At 50.1% G+C, this 15,707-nt stretch overlaps 1 protein-coding gene across 1 annotated transcript in view; it reads right to left on the bottom strand.

Annotated features, from left to right (window-relative positions):
* ZNF536 (zinc finger protein 536) overlaps positions 1 to 13,729 on the bottom strand; it is a gene marked incomplete at both ends in the record, with an annotated part of 234,634 nt that extends 220,905 nt beyond the window's left edge. The window contains 2 exons of the mRNA XM_080828437.1: positions 5,413 to 7,584; positions 13,660 to 13,729. Of these exons, the coding sequence (XP_080684563.1) occupies positions 5,413 to 7,584; positions 13,660 to 13,729 (2,242 nt within the window). The remainder of the gene's footprint in view (positions 1 to 5,412; positions 7,585 to 13,659) is intronic.
* Between the last annotated feature and the right edge of the window lie 1,978 nt (positions 13,730 to 15,707).

Raw genomic sequence — 15,707 nt, 5'->3', positions numbered from 1 at the left:
ATGGGGGATGAGAGAGGCAAGAAAAGCCCCAGAGTGGGACCGAGTGTCCCCACAGCATTGCTCCTGGACTCAAGATATTCAAAGTGCACACGCTGAAGGGGAAACATAGATCAGGAGGAGAATCTTCTGAATCCCTGTCCCCGCTCAGTGCCCAGACCCAGCAGAAAGGTGAGGGACCAGAGGGAGGCCACCCGGCTCTCTGACCTCCCGCCCTCTGACCTCCGAGGCCCATCAACACCTGCCAGGAGTCAGCCCAAGTCTGGCTGGTGCATTAGCCCAGGCGGGGGGGGGGGGGGGGGCACTGCGCGTGCAGGAAGGGCCCCCAGCGTCCGCCCAGGACAGCTTCGGCACACGCAGCCGAGCCTCCGTAAATCTCCACCAACACGGCGGCCGCCCGCACACGCTTCCACATCGGGGATGGAAGGGCTGCATATGGCGCTCAGTTTTAACAGCTGAGCTTTAAAAAAGTGCAGCTTTTCATCTCACTGAACCAGCTCCCAAATTCGGGGGTGGGCGAGGGAGGGGAGCAGGAGAAGAAGGAAGCTGGAAAGGGCAGGGGGAGCCTTCCACGTTAAATTTGATTTTACAAGGAATTTCAGACTATTATCTGCTCAAAAGGTCCCTCTGGAAAATGACATAATGTTCCCTGCTTGTCATCTTCAAGTTGGCTAATTTCAAGAAAGTCATTCCATCTTTGGAAAGGGACTTGTTTTTCTTTTCTTCCTTTTCTCCTGTTTTTAATAAAAACGAAGGCGTCTATCTAGGAGGGATCACTCACATGCCGAAGACTGGGTTAACAATTTTTAAGTACATTTGTAAATGGGATTATTGTTTTCCAAAGTTCTAAGCTCAGCGAAGAGATTAGTTGCCACAATGCCCACAGGGACGTCCCTGGTCCTTTGAATTCCCTGCCTGGAGGCTGAAGGTGCTTGGAGAGGCACAGGAGGAAGAAGCCTGATAGGGCCGTTTTCCTGGAATTGCCTGGAAACTTTTACTTTCTGTTTCCTCTGCTGATAATGACTGTCTTCGGCTCTGCAGCCAGCTCCCCTCTTCCCCCTCCCAGCCCCCTGTTGCTGCACGCCATCCCCGCCATCCCCGAGCTCCAGTATAAAGTTTGGCTTTTGCAGCAGGAAGCAGCTGGGCCAAGCAACCAGCGAATGATAATGACCTCAGAAATCTGCTGTTCGCTCGGCAACAATAGGGTGCTCAGTCTACTGGAAAATTGTGTTCATCAGCTAACTCTGCTCAGTTACTAATTGACATTGCCAAATATTTTAAGAACAATTGGAATGCACAAGCAAAAAAAAAAAAAATGAAGATCTTAATCCTCAGACTTAAATTTTTTCTTTTTCTTTTTCTCCGCTCTCCCCCCCTTCTTGGGGGTGCCCAGATTTGTTGGTGGAGCAGGCAGTGGTTATCGCGGATGGGGGCAGGGAGGAGGAACCACATCAGAAAAAGAGGTGGAAAAGAAAGAAAATCTATCATATCACTAGACATCCGATGTAAGTGCCAGGGAGCCCAGGATAAAGGCCTTTGATGCCTTGGTCAATGGACGGATGCAGGATTGGAGACCCAGCATTTCAGGAATGCAGCTCAGGCAACAAAAGAAGACCCCACAAGGCTTCCAGCCCAGCTGATCAAATAAGCCTTGACCATCTCAAAATATTATACCAGAAGTAGTAGGGGTTAACGCTGTTTTCATCTTTGCATCTCTCCCTGGCTTTCCATTGATCACGTAACTTAGCCGACTTTATTTAATGAACAGAGGGTCAACGCATTCAATTACCCCCTTCCCACCGTCAACACTTCAATTAGCCCCTCTCCAAAATTATGGGGAATGCAGAAGGTAAGTACCCTGTTGGATATAATGAACAGTATCGTTTCTTAGTACATTAAGTTTTAATTATTCTGAGCGTGATTTCCAAGGCAAAACCTAAAGAAACAGAACTTTGGTCGTCTTCTGGCTCAGAGTAAAGCTCTGATCTGAGCACAGTCTCCATCGAGGTTTTGGGGAGAGATGCAGAAATTAATGCCATCGGAGCGTTTGCACGCGAGCCAGAAAATGAGGGAGCGTCAAAACAGCCGCCCCGCTTTCTAAATGTCATAAAAGAGTAAAATTTATAAGCTGCTGCTTTCCAAATAGTTTCCCTTTGCGTCGTCCATGGAGGCAGAAATGACATCTCCGATGGTGTAAAATTATCGGGAAGTCAAATCGACAACAAACAACAAACAACAACAACAAAAATAAAACAAAGGGGAAAGATGGGGAAGTGATCCATGTGACTGGTTTTGTCCATTTTCTGTTAGAAAATACGACCTCTCAATTTGTCAAAGGTCCTAGTTTTCGCGGTTGATCTTAAGCTCCGTTCTCAGCAGTCTGGAGAGCCAAAGAACAAACACATTTTCTGGTTCACTGGAATCACTTTCACATGTTCACTGATTCAAACATTCTTTTGCTCACATAACAAACAGCTGCATCCCACATTAGCCTAGCCAGTGACAGTCGCCCATCTCGGCAGTAACTGTTTGATTGCAAACTTGACCCCGTCTTCGTCTCGGTCTGAGCAAGACATTTTTAAACAGCCACTCCGTTCCCAATCCTCCTTTGCAAAGAATTACATCAGATAACAAAGGACGTCTCTGCCACTCATTGTAAGCCTTCTTCTGGAGATCTGTTCTAAGAGGCTCTCTGTAAAAAGGTTTTTTATGATGAATTCAGAACTACTATCATGTTAAGAGCAGCGATTTATAAAGAAGAATTCACTGGTTAAGATCTGAAAAAATAGTTTCTCAGGCCCTACTGACCCAGTTTTCAACAAAAAAAGAATCAAGTGATGCAAATTAAGTTTTGCGACATTGTTATGCAGTCTGAGAAATTTGTAAAACCGTGTTTTGCGGTTATTTCTTAATAAAAGCCTTAATAAGTACTCCTTTCTTTACTTAAGGGCTTAAAGATTTTTTTCCCCCTTCACCTTGAAGGTTTCTCTCTAACAGGTAATAAGAAAAATGCCTATTGTGTCAAGATTTTTATGTAAATGCTTATTTTAATCGCACTTTATACAAGTCATACTTGTTAGAAATCAGAGGGAAGACTAACCAGATTTGGTTAAGGGTCCTAATCCCAGGAAAACCTGAATACCCCAGGCGTGCGGCTGATTTGGCCTGCCTATTGGTATGCCATCAATTTTCCTACTTAGTCGGAAAATTATGAAAGGGTCTAATTTGAATATGAAGAAAACAAAGAAGTCAACCAGAAAGGAAAGAATCGGTATTCACAATTGTAAAATACTTCAATGAGGGAAATAAAAGTGAGAAGATAACCACAACTCAAGAATAATTCTCCTTTGAGTTGTAAGCCCTGTTGGTTCTTTTAAGCAAAATGGGTTTTTTCAACCGAGTATGGACAGATATGGAAACTACAGAGATAGAATAGCACGAGGCTATCACTTGGCCAGAAGGTGGGAAAAACATGGTAAACACGTCATTAATAAAGCCGAACATTTGGTGCCGGAATATTCTGCGGAGATCTTTTCGTTTCAGCAGGTCTGGGAGAGGGATGAAAATCTGTCAATGTTAACTCCACATCACTCCAAAAACTTAGGGGAGCCAGTCTGCCCTCTGCCTTCTGCCCCCTTAAAGGCCCCGGATCCAGAAACAGTGAGACGACGCTCCCCAGAACGCGGGCCCTCTCCCTAGGAGGGCGGAAAGCGTCCCTCCTGATGGGGGCCTGCCTGGCACTTGGCTGCCTCGGCACAAAAGATCCATTTTTTTCTGGAGTTCCTGCTGTCAGGCTGGGAAACTCGCACACCCTTCCCCGGCACCTCGTACGTTCCACGCAGTGGTCACTCGGCGCACCGGGGGCCTCACCCCTCCGCACTCCTCAAGGTCCTGATCAGACTCTGCCAGGGGGCCCCTCCGGAAATAAATCGCAAGGGAGCCCAGGACTCCAGGAGTAGACAGTGTGTTTCATGGGTATTTAAACAGCAGCATTAAGAGCTATCGGAATCTCCGGAATGTGCAGCTCAGATTTATGTACGTTAACCATTCTTTACTGGTTTGTAACAAGCCCGCAGACTCACACTTTATTTTAATACTAATTTTGTCCTGCAAGAACAGGGGGTGGGGTGGGAGGAATGCTGAAGCGTGACAATGACAGCAAAACTCAAGTGACATCTACTTACTAACTACAGCAGCCAAATGCTCCCGATACGGAAATATTTATCGGAACCCAGAAGGGAAAAAAGGAAAAGGAAAGAAAAAAACTTCACCAAAACGACCCTCGACGGTGTGCCGCCACGCCTTTAACAGTGGGCAATGCGGTGCCTTGAGGTGCCTCAAACTGTCTTTCATTTTCTAGACTTAATGGCTGATTGCAGAAATCAATGTTGCCATTAGTAACAGGGTATTTGTTATGGCGTGATTTCCTCTGTTGTTAGGCTGCAGAATGATTACAGTATTAGCGAGATGCTTTCTTTATAAAAGGCTAGAGATATAACTTTCAATTTACCATCCATTAGAAAGGGACTTTGAAAATACGGAGGCAGGCAACAAGCTTACCTGCTGTTAGGTAGTGATTTTAATTTAGCCGTCTTAGGCTAGTGGGCTTTTTTTGTTGTTGTTGTTTTGGGGGCCTTTTTTTTTTTTTTTCTTTCCCCCAAACCGGGCCAGGAAGCTTCAGCGTTTCACAGACATTTTGATGACAGATTTTCTGCTTTGCTATTTTAGACCCCAAAGCTGTATCGCCCGTGTAACACAGTACAATTTAAGACACGCCGTCATGCATCTGTGTTTCAAACCTCTGTGTTTTTCCAAACCATCAGAGTTGAGTGGTGTGGTTCTTCAGGCTACAGGGGCCTGACAGGTGAGCCACGCTGGAATTTTGCAAGGGGACAGGAGACAGGTTTGGCCTGGGGAGGGAGATTGGGGTGCCCGAGTGAGACAACTGTGGGAGCATACTCAGGGGGAAAGACGGTGAGGGTCTGAACTTACACCTTCACATCCGTGGATGGAGCTAAGACGCCAGCTCCCAGGTTCCAGAGACGAGGTGATGACAGATTTGGGGGCGGGGGCGGGGCATAAAAACGGGGCCGGGCAGCCCACTGCTGGGGCAGGCCAGGCTCTGCCTGTTGGCCAGCGTACCAGCTGGTCATGTCTACCACACAGGAGGACCAGCTCTCCTTCCGGGCAGCCAGTGTTCAAGGGAAGGCCAACGACTTGCAATGCTAGCCTTCCCTTGAGGCAGGGCAGAAAGGCAAGGTCCACAGAGGCCAGCAAGCCACAGGGAGCTCAGGGCTGGCTTGGAAGAGCAGCGAAGGCCCTTCCTCTCCCCGAGGCCTGCGTGGAGCCAGGGCCCCCAGACGGGGTGGGCTCCCGGCACCAGCCGCTCGTCCCCCATCTTCCCTGGCAGCCTACCTGAGGAGGACGGCGAGGAGGGGTGCGGGCTGTCCTCCTGGGCACTCCCGGTCTGGGAGAGCCCGCCGCCGGCCCCGCTCTCCTCGGTGACGTTGGAGGAGCCCGGCGTGGTGGAGCGGCTCACCGACTGGGACTCCTGGTCACTGCCCGAGCCGCGCCGCTCGTCCAGACCCACGTGCAGCCCGTCCTCGTCGCCCTTGCGGTCCCGCTTGTGGACGCGGGAGTGCACGACCACCTGATGGTAGGTGCGGAACACCCGGCCGCAGTCAGGGCACTCAGTGGGCTTCTCCTTCATGCTCCCGGGCCCCTGCAGATTATAGTCGAGCGCCTGGTTCAGCCCGTGCGACAAAAAATCCCGACTGCCTTCTAGAGGGTCGAGCTTACTTGGCAGGTCTCTCTGATTGCCCACTTTAGTGCTGTGAACCAAATCAGCAGGCATTTTCTGCTTGGAGCCATCTGCTCCCACTAACACGTACTCCCGCTTCTCCTTATCGAACATCACTCCGGCGTTTGCCAAAGTGTCTTCGTGGTTGCGTTGTAGCTGATGATCTTTAGACAAGAAACCATGTTCCATGGCCATGCCCCTGGCCATGAGCTGCCAAGCCTGGTAGCTGTTCACGGGGTCCATCTCGGCCGCTTTGGCAGCCGCCTGCAGCCGCTCAATGCAGCTGGACTTGAGTGGCGGCACAAGGTTGAGGCACCCCAGGAGGGAGTGCTTGTCGCCCTCGGGGACCCCGTGGGCCATGCCGGAGATGGGCGACAGCAGCTTGCCCAGGACCTCCCGCTCCTTCATGGGCAGCTCCCCTTTGCCGTAGAGCTGGCTGGGCTCGCTCAGGCTGGCCTTGTCCGGGGCCATGAAGCCGCTCTGAAGGCAGGACAGGTACCTGGAGTACAGGTTGGCGTGGGCCTCCTGGGACATGCCACCCATGGGCACAGGCACCTCCGGGTCGCTGGGGGACTTGCTCTTTACAGACAGCTTGTTGAGGTGGACCTTCATGTGGTTCTTGAGGAACCAGGGCTCTTTGAAGCGGCGGCCGCAGATCTGGCAGCAGTGCTCGAAGGAGTCTTTGTGCTTCCGCATGTGGCCCTTGAGGAACCAGGCCTGGCTGAACACCTGGCCGCACACCTCGCAGCGGAACTCGTTGGCCGCCTGCTCCCCGCCGCCGTTGGGGCCCTGGCCCTGCGCCGACTCGGCGGTGATGTGAGCCTTCTCCACGTGGCTGATGAGCTCCTCCTCCTGCGAGGCGGCGAAGTCGCACAGCGTGCACTTGTAGGGCTTGTGCAGGATGCGGATGTGGCGGTCCAGCTCCTCGCGCTTCTTGAACTTGCCCTTGCAGAAGGTGCAGCGGAAGCCGGCCGCCGGGACCACGGCGTCCTCCTGCACGCTGGCCGGCTTGGGCGAGGGCACCGGGTTGGCCGCGTCGGGCACGCTGTGGTTGGCGGGCAGGGCCAGGTTGCAGGTGGCCAGCGGGGCGGGCTGCGCGTGCGGCAGCGGCTTCAGGTCCGGCCGCGGCTGCAGCAGGCTGCTCTTCATCTGCTTGTCCCGCAGGATGGCCCGCTCCTCCAGCTCGTGCAGCAGGCGGTTCTCCTCGCGCACCCGCCCGCGCCCCTTCCCCAGGTTGCCCAGCTTGTGGGTCCGCAGGTGGATCTTGAGGTTGCCCTTCTGCGCCGCCCGGTGGTCGCAGTAGGGACACTTGAAGGGCTTCTCGCCGGTGTGAGTGCGCATGTGCAGGGAGAGGATGCTGTTGAAGCGGAAGCGCTTGCCGCACAGCGGGCACGGGTATTTGCGGTTTTTGCGGGCGTCGTCCTCGATGTCGCTCATCTGGGACATGATGCCCAGGTTCTGCCCGTTGAGGAACTGCTGCAGGTCCACCCGCCCGTTGAGGCTGGTGTCGACGTCCCGGCCCAGCTGGTTGGCCAGGAGCGCCATCTGACTGCCCATGGGCTGGCCGCTCATGGGCACGTGCGCCTTCTCGTCGAGGGGCGCGGGGGTCTTCTCTTCCGGGTTGGGCCGGGGATGCAGCTCGGGGAAGGCATGGCTGAGCTGGGAGGTGATCTGGTGCAACTTCTGACTCATGGCATACTGGCCGTTGAGGACAGGGCCGCTCAGGTGGGGCTCAGCTTCCGGGGCCGCCGAGGACACTCCAAGGCACAGACTGGCTTCTTCCATCCCTGAAAATAAAGCGAGAGTTCAGATGGGTGCCAGGTACCGGGGTGCAGCGGAGGCACGGCCTCAGCCGGGGAGGAATTTGCATTTCATGCCTTACCTACACGTGATAATGCTAAGGAATTATAGTCAAAAACAATAATAAAAAGATGAATTATTAAATGCCAATTATGCAATATGGCATTGCTTCTCCAATTTGTTTTGGCGATAGATTGTCTTCCTTGTATTTTCTATTTACCGACTGCAATTATTCATTCACACTTAAATTATTAATGTTTTACCACGTTCAACACCTAATATCGAATCGAGGGTCTACGTGTCAAACTTTTCCTCCTGTCCCCCTTGTAGCACCTGCACCTGTTGGTTCGCTCAGAGTTTGCCTTAGAGCAGAATGGTTTTCCCTTCAAGACCGGAGACCCACGCGGAACTTTTGTTTCCGGTGACTATGTTCAATACATTCCCCAGTCCGAGATGAAAGAGATTATTTTATGATTTGGTTCCTTCCCACCCCCCTCCCAAAAAAACCCAATGGCATGATATTTACTGGTACATAATAAAACAAGATAATGTTTTGGGAAAAAATAAAGTAAAGGACAGGCTTTAGAACAATAAAAGGGATTTTGCTTTAGTCAACAAAAAGTGCAGTAATATCTCATTAAGCTGATTAGTATGCTGCTTAGAAACAGTACTAGGTGCTGTAACACATGATTATAATCATAAAAATCCTTCAGTGTTTGCAAGGAAGCATTAACGAGGTATATTAAATTTTAAGGAGACTGCGAGTAGCGGCTTTGCAAACCTCAGAGATTAAGATTTAACCCTTATGTTACGAAACACTGTTATTTTGTCATTTGGTAACTGTGCCCATCAAAAGAAGTATAAATTATCTGGTGACGGAATCTTTGTGGATCGTCCAGGCTGTTCATTTTTGGGTGGGGGGGAAGACTCACACCATTTAATGGGCTCTCCCTGTCTTTCCACTGGCATGATATCGCAGGCAGGGACTTTGATTGGGTTTAAAGAGATCCTTTATAGAACTAGATAAAAACCAATTAAAATCCAGGGATGATGCCATAGGAAGTCTCAACCAAGTTTGAGTGTTTTTAATAACTTTCCCAACATACAGTAATGAGTACAAATTGTACCTGCGGTATGTGTTTTGCAGAAAATTAGAACTCAAAGCTGTTTGTTAAACACTAACACTCAAAGCTGGTCTGCATAATTGCTTTTAATGCTCCTCTCTGCCCCCCACCCCCTGAAGCCTGTGCAAATCTGCGAAGGCCACACTGCTTGGGGGTGGGGTGGAAGGAATGTGGAGCACATGCCCCACTCCCCATCACAGCTTGTGAGGAGCTCAGCTTTGAAAGGCAATGAACTCATGCCTGGGTCCTTCCCTTTCCAGGTCTGTCTCCCACCTGAAGGAGTCCAAATTTGCTTCCTGCCATTGGAACCGTTTTTTGCACATCCCGATGTTTACATGTGTTGGGCTAGCCAGGTGGTCTAGGAGCAGCGCTTAACCCCAGCCAGGACTGATTCCTGGGCCAAGCAGTTCCCTCGGGGGATGGGGTGGGGACAGAGCTCAACTGTGCAGGAAGCGCATTCAGCCCTGGGGTGCGGGGGGTGTCTGCTACCTACCGGGCCTCCTGCCAAGCAGACTGTGCCTGGCATGGAGGGTCTCCAACGGGAGACCTGGCTTCCTTGGCAAGAGGACAGGGGCTGTGAGTCCATCTTGCAAGGGAGGGAAGAAAAAGACATGAATGTTTATTTCCAGGAGAGAGAAACACTGCAGCCACAGTGCAGGGCTAGCAATGTCCATGAATGATGACACGGACCCCTGCACACACTCGTATGCACATACAGGCACATGGTCACTTGCAGTAGAAGAAGGCTTCTAATTCGCCATCTTTCCTTCTTGTTTCTGATGGCGGTCTATATGCAAATTAAAAAAAAAAAAAGAAGTCCATTTTGGAGACTGGTCAGAAAGGACTACTTTGTCATGGAGATTCTTGCATTCATTCATCAAAATTGCTGAGTTCCCACTGTATGCCAGGCCCTGTCCCTGGCACTTAGGACACCATGGTGGATAAGAGTGACCAGCCCCAGGGCTCACGGCACCCACTGAGCAGCAGGAAGGAGCAGGCCCAGTGTGTAGAAGTTGCTAGGGCAGGACTGGAGCCTGGACTGGAGCTTGGAAGACCCCATGCAGGGATGCTCACAGCCCCCAGGGCCCTGTCTGGAGCTCCTTCTCCACCTTCAAGCTCCATCCAGCTGTGCTGGCTCCTCTCCTAAGCAAACATGGATCATGACCCTGAAGCCACTTGGGAGTGCTCAGAATTCCACCCAACAGCTCTGGGGAAGTTTGGAAAGTCCAAAGCCAACATGGCTGGCCCACGTCCAATGGCGGCCCAGTTGGCCTTCTCTGAAGACATGAATCCAGAAAGACAGGCTATTTTCAGGTTGCTGCTGATGAGCTGATGCCAATTCAGCAGGAGGGAGAGGAGGCTGAATGTGCAATACGGCGAGACTGCAAATCAGGCTGGATGAGGGGCGTCAAGTTGAAGACCATCCCCCACCCCCATTCGTGCTGGGTAGGTATCAACTCAATTTGTTAAATAATGAACATGGGGAATTTTTAAGTTAGGTTTGGATATAGAATTCTTTTATTCTGTCAATTTTTTTTTTAGTCAAGAAAGCTTTTTTAAGGAACTGGTCTTCAGGTGCCATGCTGAAGCCTCAGCTGATGGGAGGAAGAATGTTCTAGAATGTGCAAAGGTACAGCTGGCTCCTTGTTCCCTCAACAAGGTCTCAGCTCACATAGCCCCTCCTCACAAAAACCACCATGCTTCCCTTGTCGGAGGCTGTCGCCCCAAGCCTCTCTTTACCCATCACCTCATTTCCTTCTTTACGACACTTATCACTAGGGCAAAGTTTTGTCGTTGACCTTTTACAAATGTGTTTCTTTTCCATGAGGGCAAGATCACAGTGGCAGCCTCCAGGCCCAGGGCAGAGCTAGCCCACTGTAAGTTCAGCGTTTTCTGGCCAAACGGATGAAGGAAGGAAGAGACCCTATAAACACAGCCCATAAAAGAAAGCTAGCCCTATAGGAAAAACACTCCTCCCAACCTCATGCGACCCAAACTCAGCTTTTGCACATCCATGAACATTTACTTTCAGAAGATTGTCAGACTTGGAAGGGTCTCTGGCTGACCTAGAACCTCGGGGTTCTAAAACCACCAAGGGAGAACCCCACCACTAGCTCTTTCTATTATATGTACCCACAGTGACCATCCCAGGCCTCCACTGAGCAGCGATCCCCCTTGAGAACTTGACTGCTCATTGGGGGACCCACAGGAGAACTCAAAATTTTGGCAGAGCTGGCCGGCTCCCAAGGAGATGCTCTGAGAATTACAGCCCCTTGGCCCTGGAGTGAACCCAGGTGAAGCCCGCACAGAGCCCCACTCTGAGGAATGGCCTCGCCAGATGATTACCCTCAAATGTTTGGTCAGACCCAGCACCCCATGATTCCGTGAGCAGGTGCAGGCACTGCGATGGGTCAGTCGTAATCAATGCCAGTCGCCAGACTCAGAGCAAGAAAGGGGAGAGTGAGTTCTTGGAAAGAGCGCGGGGTAATTGGTGTGCTGTCCCTGGGCCAAAGCAGCCCAGGCGGGATGAGCTGGCCCCAGGCCCGGCCTGGGACTCACAAAACCTGGGTCGGCCCCAATTTCTCCAGCCTTGACACTTCACCCATCCGGGATTCATTTACCCCTTATGTCAGTCTTTCAGTAAATACTTGCCAGGGCCCTTCTATGTACCTGCCGTCGAGGGCCTCTGGGGTCCAAGGGGCCAGCACAGACAAGGCCACCAATATAACAGGGAGCAATGAAGAGGCTCAGAGAGGCTGAACACACAGTTTAGACAAAGGAGTAACCATGACAGCTTTGGCATATAAGTGTGTGTGTGTGTGTGTGTGTGCGCACATATATGTGTACATGTGTATGCATGAGTATGTCTGTGTTGGGGGAAAGGCAGGGATTCCCTAAGTAGCAGCGCTCTAGAAACTTACACAAATGCACATCCTGGGAAACTCAGGGATCATCAACCCCACTGTTAAGGGATTGGATCTCACCACAGCCCTAAGAGCTCATGGGGCCAGGGAGGTGAGGTTCCCTGAGGGAGCTCGCCATTCTGATGGAAGGAGGCATTACTCCTTTCCCCCAGACCTCAGGGAGCAAGCATAGGGAAAGTTGCCTTCCCTTTGGGACCACACTGTTCCCTCCCAGGCCCTGCAGCAAATGGCTGTCAGTGTCTCGGGCAGGGCCTCTTGGCTCAGGACACTCCCTCTGTCCTGATAGCTTGAGTAGATGAAATCCACATGCAGCACACACACCACCCCTCTCCCCCCGCTTCCTTGCTCACCAGTTCCAGGGAGCACTGGCTCCCATGTGCCCAACCTATCCTTCTTTCCTTGGCCCGGGCTCTGGCCTCATTATCCCAACACCCAGCACCTGAGGGACCCACACAAGGAAGCCAGGACCTAGGAAAGGGCTGGCCATGATCCTGGGCTTAAGACAATTCCTTCTGAGGAACCTGTACAGTAATTCCTCGGACCCTCCCACCCTGGTAGGAAAACCCTCGGTACAATTAAAAACAAGTCAACAAACCCCCAAACTCTGAGAACAGCTGGCCCCTAGGCTTTCAGCTCAGCGCTCCAGCCCAAAGCATGTTGGGAAGATCAGTACACCTTGGTTGATTCATGGAAGGAACCAACGCATAGGTAATTTACCTAACTGGGGAAAGAAAGGCAGCCAAGTCTGTACAGTCAGAGGCCACTGTAAATGGCTGAATCGGGTACACCAACCCCCACCCCCAACATGGGAACACTCCAACATTCCACCCCCGTCCTGAACTTGCCCGCTCCCCAGGGTCATGGTGGGGCACTGCTGGTCCTCAAGGCGACTGTCAATATTGACAAAGAACCAGGCGTGGGCGTGAGTCCCAGCCACTATGGTATTTTCCTCACCACCCTGTGGAAATGCCCGGGCCCTACGTCTGAGCATGGGCAGGGCCGCCGTTGAAAGCTTCGGAAGGCTAGAGGTTTTCTCCATGAGCTGGGCAATTTCGCATTTCATACCAGTGTATTCTCAGCACAGGGAACCCACCGTTGGGTGCACAGATTATCAAAATACATTCTGTCTCATCATTTCCATCGTTGCAGGTACAGTGAGCCATTCAGCTGCCTTTGATGGTGCTAATGGTTATTTTGATTTTGTATTTCTGCCTTCAAAACTATTTCCTGTGATATCAATGACAAAAGTTTTCACTTAACTCTTCCAATAGAGAACCTAATTGTATCTTTCACTCAAAATGAAATTTAAAACTATCAGGACACCAGAAATGCCAGCTGCTACGAGTCTAAATAAATTTTACACAAAAACACAGTTTCATTTTGCTAGCACAGAAAAAAGAAAGTAATCTTATGAATAGTCCAAAAAATATAGATCTTGCCAGTAAGTTGCGTGAACGAGTTTTATCCTTATACCATGAAAAAGAATAGTTGGGAAATGAAATGACTTTCAAAATAACCATTTCAACTGGGTTTTTAAAAATCAAATATTGTTGTCTAGCCAAGCACAACTAAATATTCCCTTTTTTATCAATGTGGGTAAAAGCGCTGCCTTGGAAAAAGTACGAGTCCTACTGCTCCCAACTGCCTGGCAGAGGAGGGATGTAGGTTCCCAGCGAGGGATCCAAACGCCACCGTGGGGCTCGTGGCACGCAGTCCTGGTAGCAGGTGGACCCTCTTTCTGCAGGCTCAAGTGACCCTCCACCCTTCCCCACAACCCATCTTGCTTTCTTATACTTTGGGTAAGCGGTAATTAAGACAACTTCACCTAGAATACAATGGCTCCTTATTAAATCCTATTTTCCAATTGTTGTAGCTCAAACTGTTTAACCAAGGTTGTTATAAGCATAATACACTCCTGTTCTGAAATACAGAACACCAGACTACTGAACCTTTTCAGGGTCATTAAACAGCTGTAAACATTATTACAAAAATAAACCAGAGATTTCATGCTTACATTTTGGCCTAGAGCTTGCTATGCTGAGCAAGTACATTTTTTCATCTCTTACAATCAACGCTGGTGACATTTGGGCATCCAAACAAATTACATCACAAACATTACTGAGGTGGGCAGGATACTGAGTGGTTTATTTGCCAGATGATTAATAGATAAACAGGAGGGCAGTTCGGGTGACCTGTTCCGTTTTGACTGATGTGTAGACCATGCTATGAGACAGGGCCAGAAACGGTTAAATCCTTGCTGAATTTATTAATGAAAAGATGATATTCAAATAAGGCCATGGAGTATGGTGATTGTGTGACTAGAAGAGCCAAGCTGGAGATTATGGTCGAACTCACCAACTTCCCCTTGTGCATGGAATGGGGGTCAAATTCAGGGCCCTAGCCTTGGATGGGGAGTGGGACCCTGCTGGACCAGCTTCATGTATGGTCCCATGGAGTCCCCAACAGCTTCTCCACTGGGGGATGGGAGTTGAAGGACTTAGAAGAAAAAAGGGAATAAAAGTATCCTCTCTTGGAAGAATTCAGATGATTTCAAAACAAGGTTGAATGCATGCTGGCTTTTGCAGACTGGGTTGAAACTGTAGCCCAGAATTGAAAGCAGATCGTGAGCACAACAGAGAGGAAAGGAAAATACTCACAAAGTGTACCCCTGGTCATCTTTTCAGGGTATAGAAGACTTCCAGTCTGAGTTCCTGGGCCAGTCTCTGCCCAACAGACAAACAGTTGTTGGGATGGAATTTGGACAACCTCCCATGGGGTGGTTGTGAAGACCATGGACGTGTCAGGCAGAACCTTCATCATCATCATCATCTTTACCACCACCGTGACCAGTCATCACCATCACCATCATCCATCACCTTCACCACCACCACTATCACCACTGTCATCCGTCACTTTCACCACCACCACTATCACCACTGTCATCACCATCACCATCATCCATCACCTTCACCACCACCGCTATCACCACTGTCATCACTGTCACCATCACCATCATCACCACCATCATCACCTTTACCACCACTGTCACCAGTGTCATCACCTTCACCACAGCCATCCCAACCATCATCATCACCTTCACCACCACTGTCCCCATCATCATCTTCTTAATCACAGCTATCACATCATCATCATCACTTTCACCATCACCACCATCATCACCATTGTCATTTTCATCACCTTCACCATCATCATCATCATCTTCATCATAGTTATCACATCATCATCACCTTCACCATCACCACTGTGACCACTGTTATCACCATCACCATCATCATCACCTTAACCACCAACACTGTCACTACTGTCATCACCATCACCATCATCCATCACCATCATCATCACCATCACCACCACCACATTGTCACAACTGGCATCACCATGACCATCACCATCATCATCATCATCACCACCACTGTCATCAACTTCACCATCACTACCATCATCACCTTTACCACCACCATGACCACTGTCATCACCATCACCATCATCATCACCTTCACCACCACCAATGTCACTACTGTTATCACCATCTTCCATCACCATCATCACCATCACCACGCTGTCACCACTATCATCACTGTCACCATCACCATCATCACCATTGTCATCCCCTTTACCACCACCACTGTGACCACCATCATCACCATCACCATCATCCATTACCATCACCATCACCACCATCACAGTGTCACCACTGTCATCATCGTCACCATCACCAACATCACCATTATCATCACCTTCACCACCACCACTGTCACTACCATCATCACCATCACCCATCACCATCACCACCACAATGTCGCCACTGTCATCACGGTCACCATCACCATCATCACTATTGCCATCACCTTCACCACCCACTGTCACCACTGTCATCACCATCACCATCATCAACACCATCATCATCACCACCGTCATTGTCCCCATCATCATCTTCTTCGTCGTAGCTATCACATCACCATCATCATCACCATCACCACCACCACATTGTCCAATTGTCATCACCATTACCATCACCGTCATCACCATTGTCATTGCCTT

Source organism: Martes martes, assembly GCF_963455335.1.
Source record: "Martes martes genome assembly, chromosome: 17".
Lineage (NCBI taxonomy): Eukaryota > Metazoa > Chordata > Mammalia > Carnivora > Mustelidae > Martes > Martes martes.
This window is presented reverse-complemented; position numbering and strand designations above follow the sequence as displayed.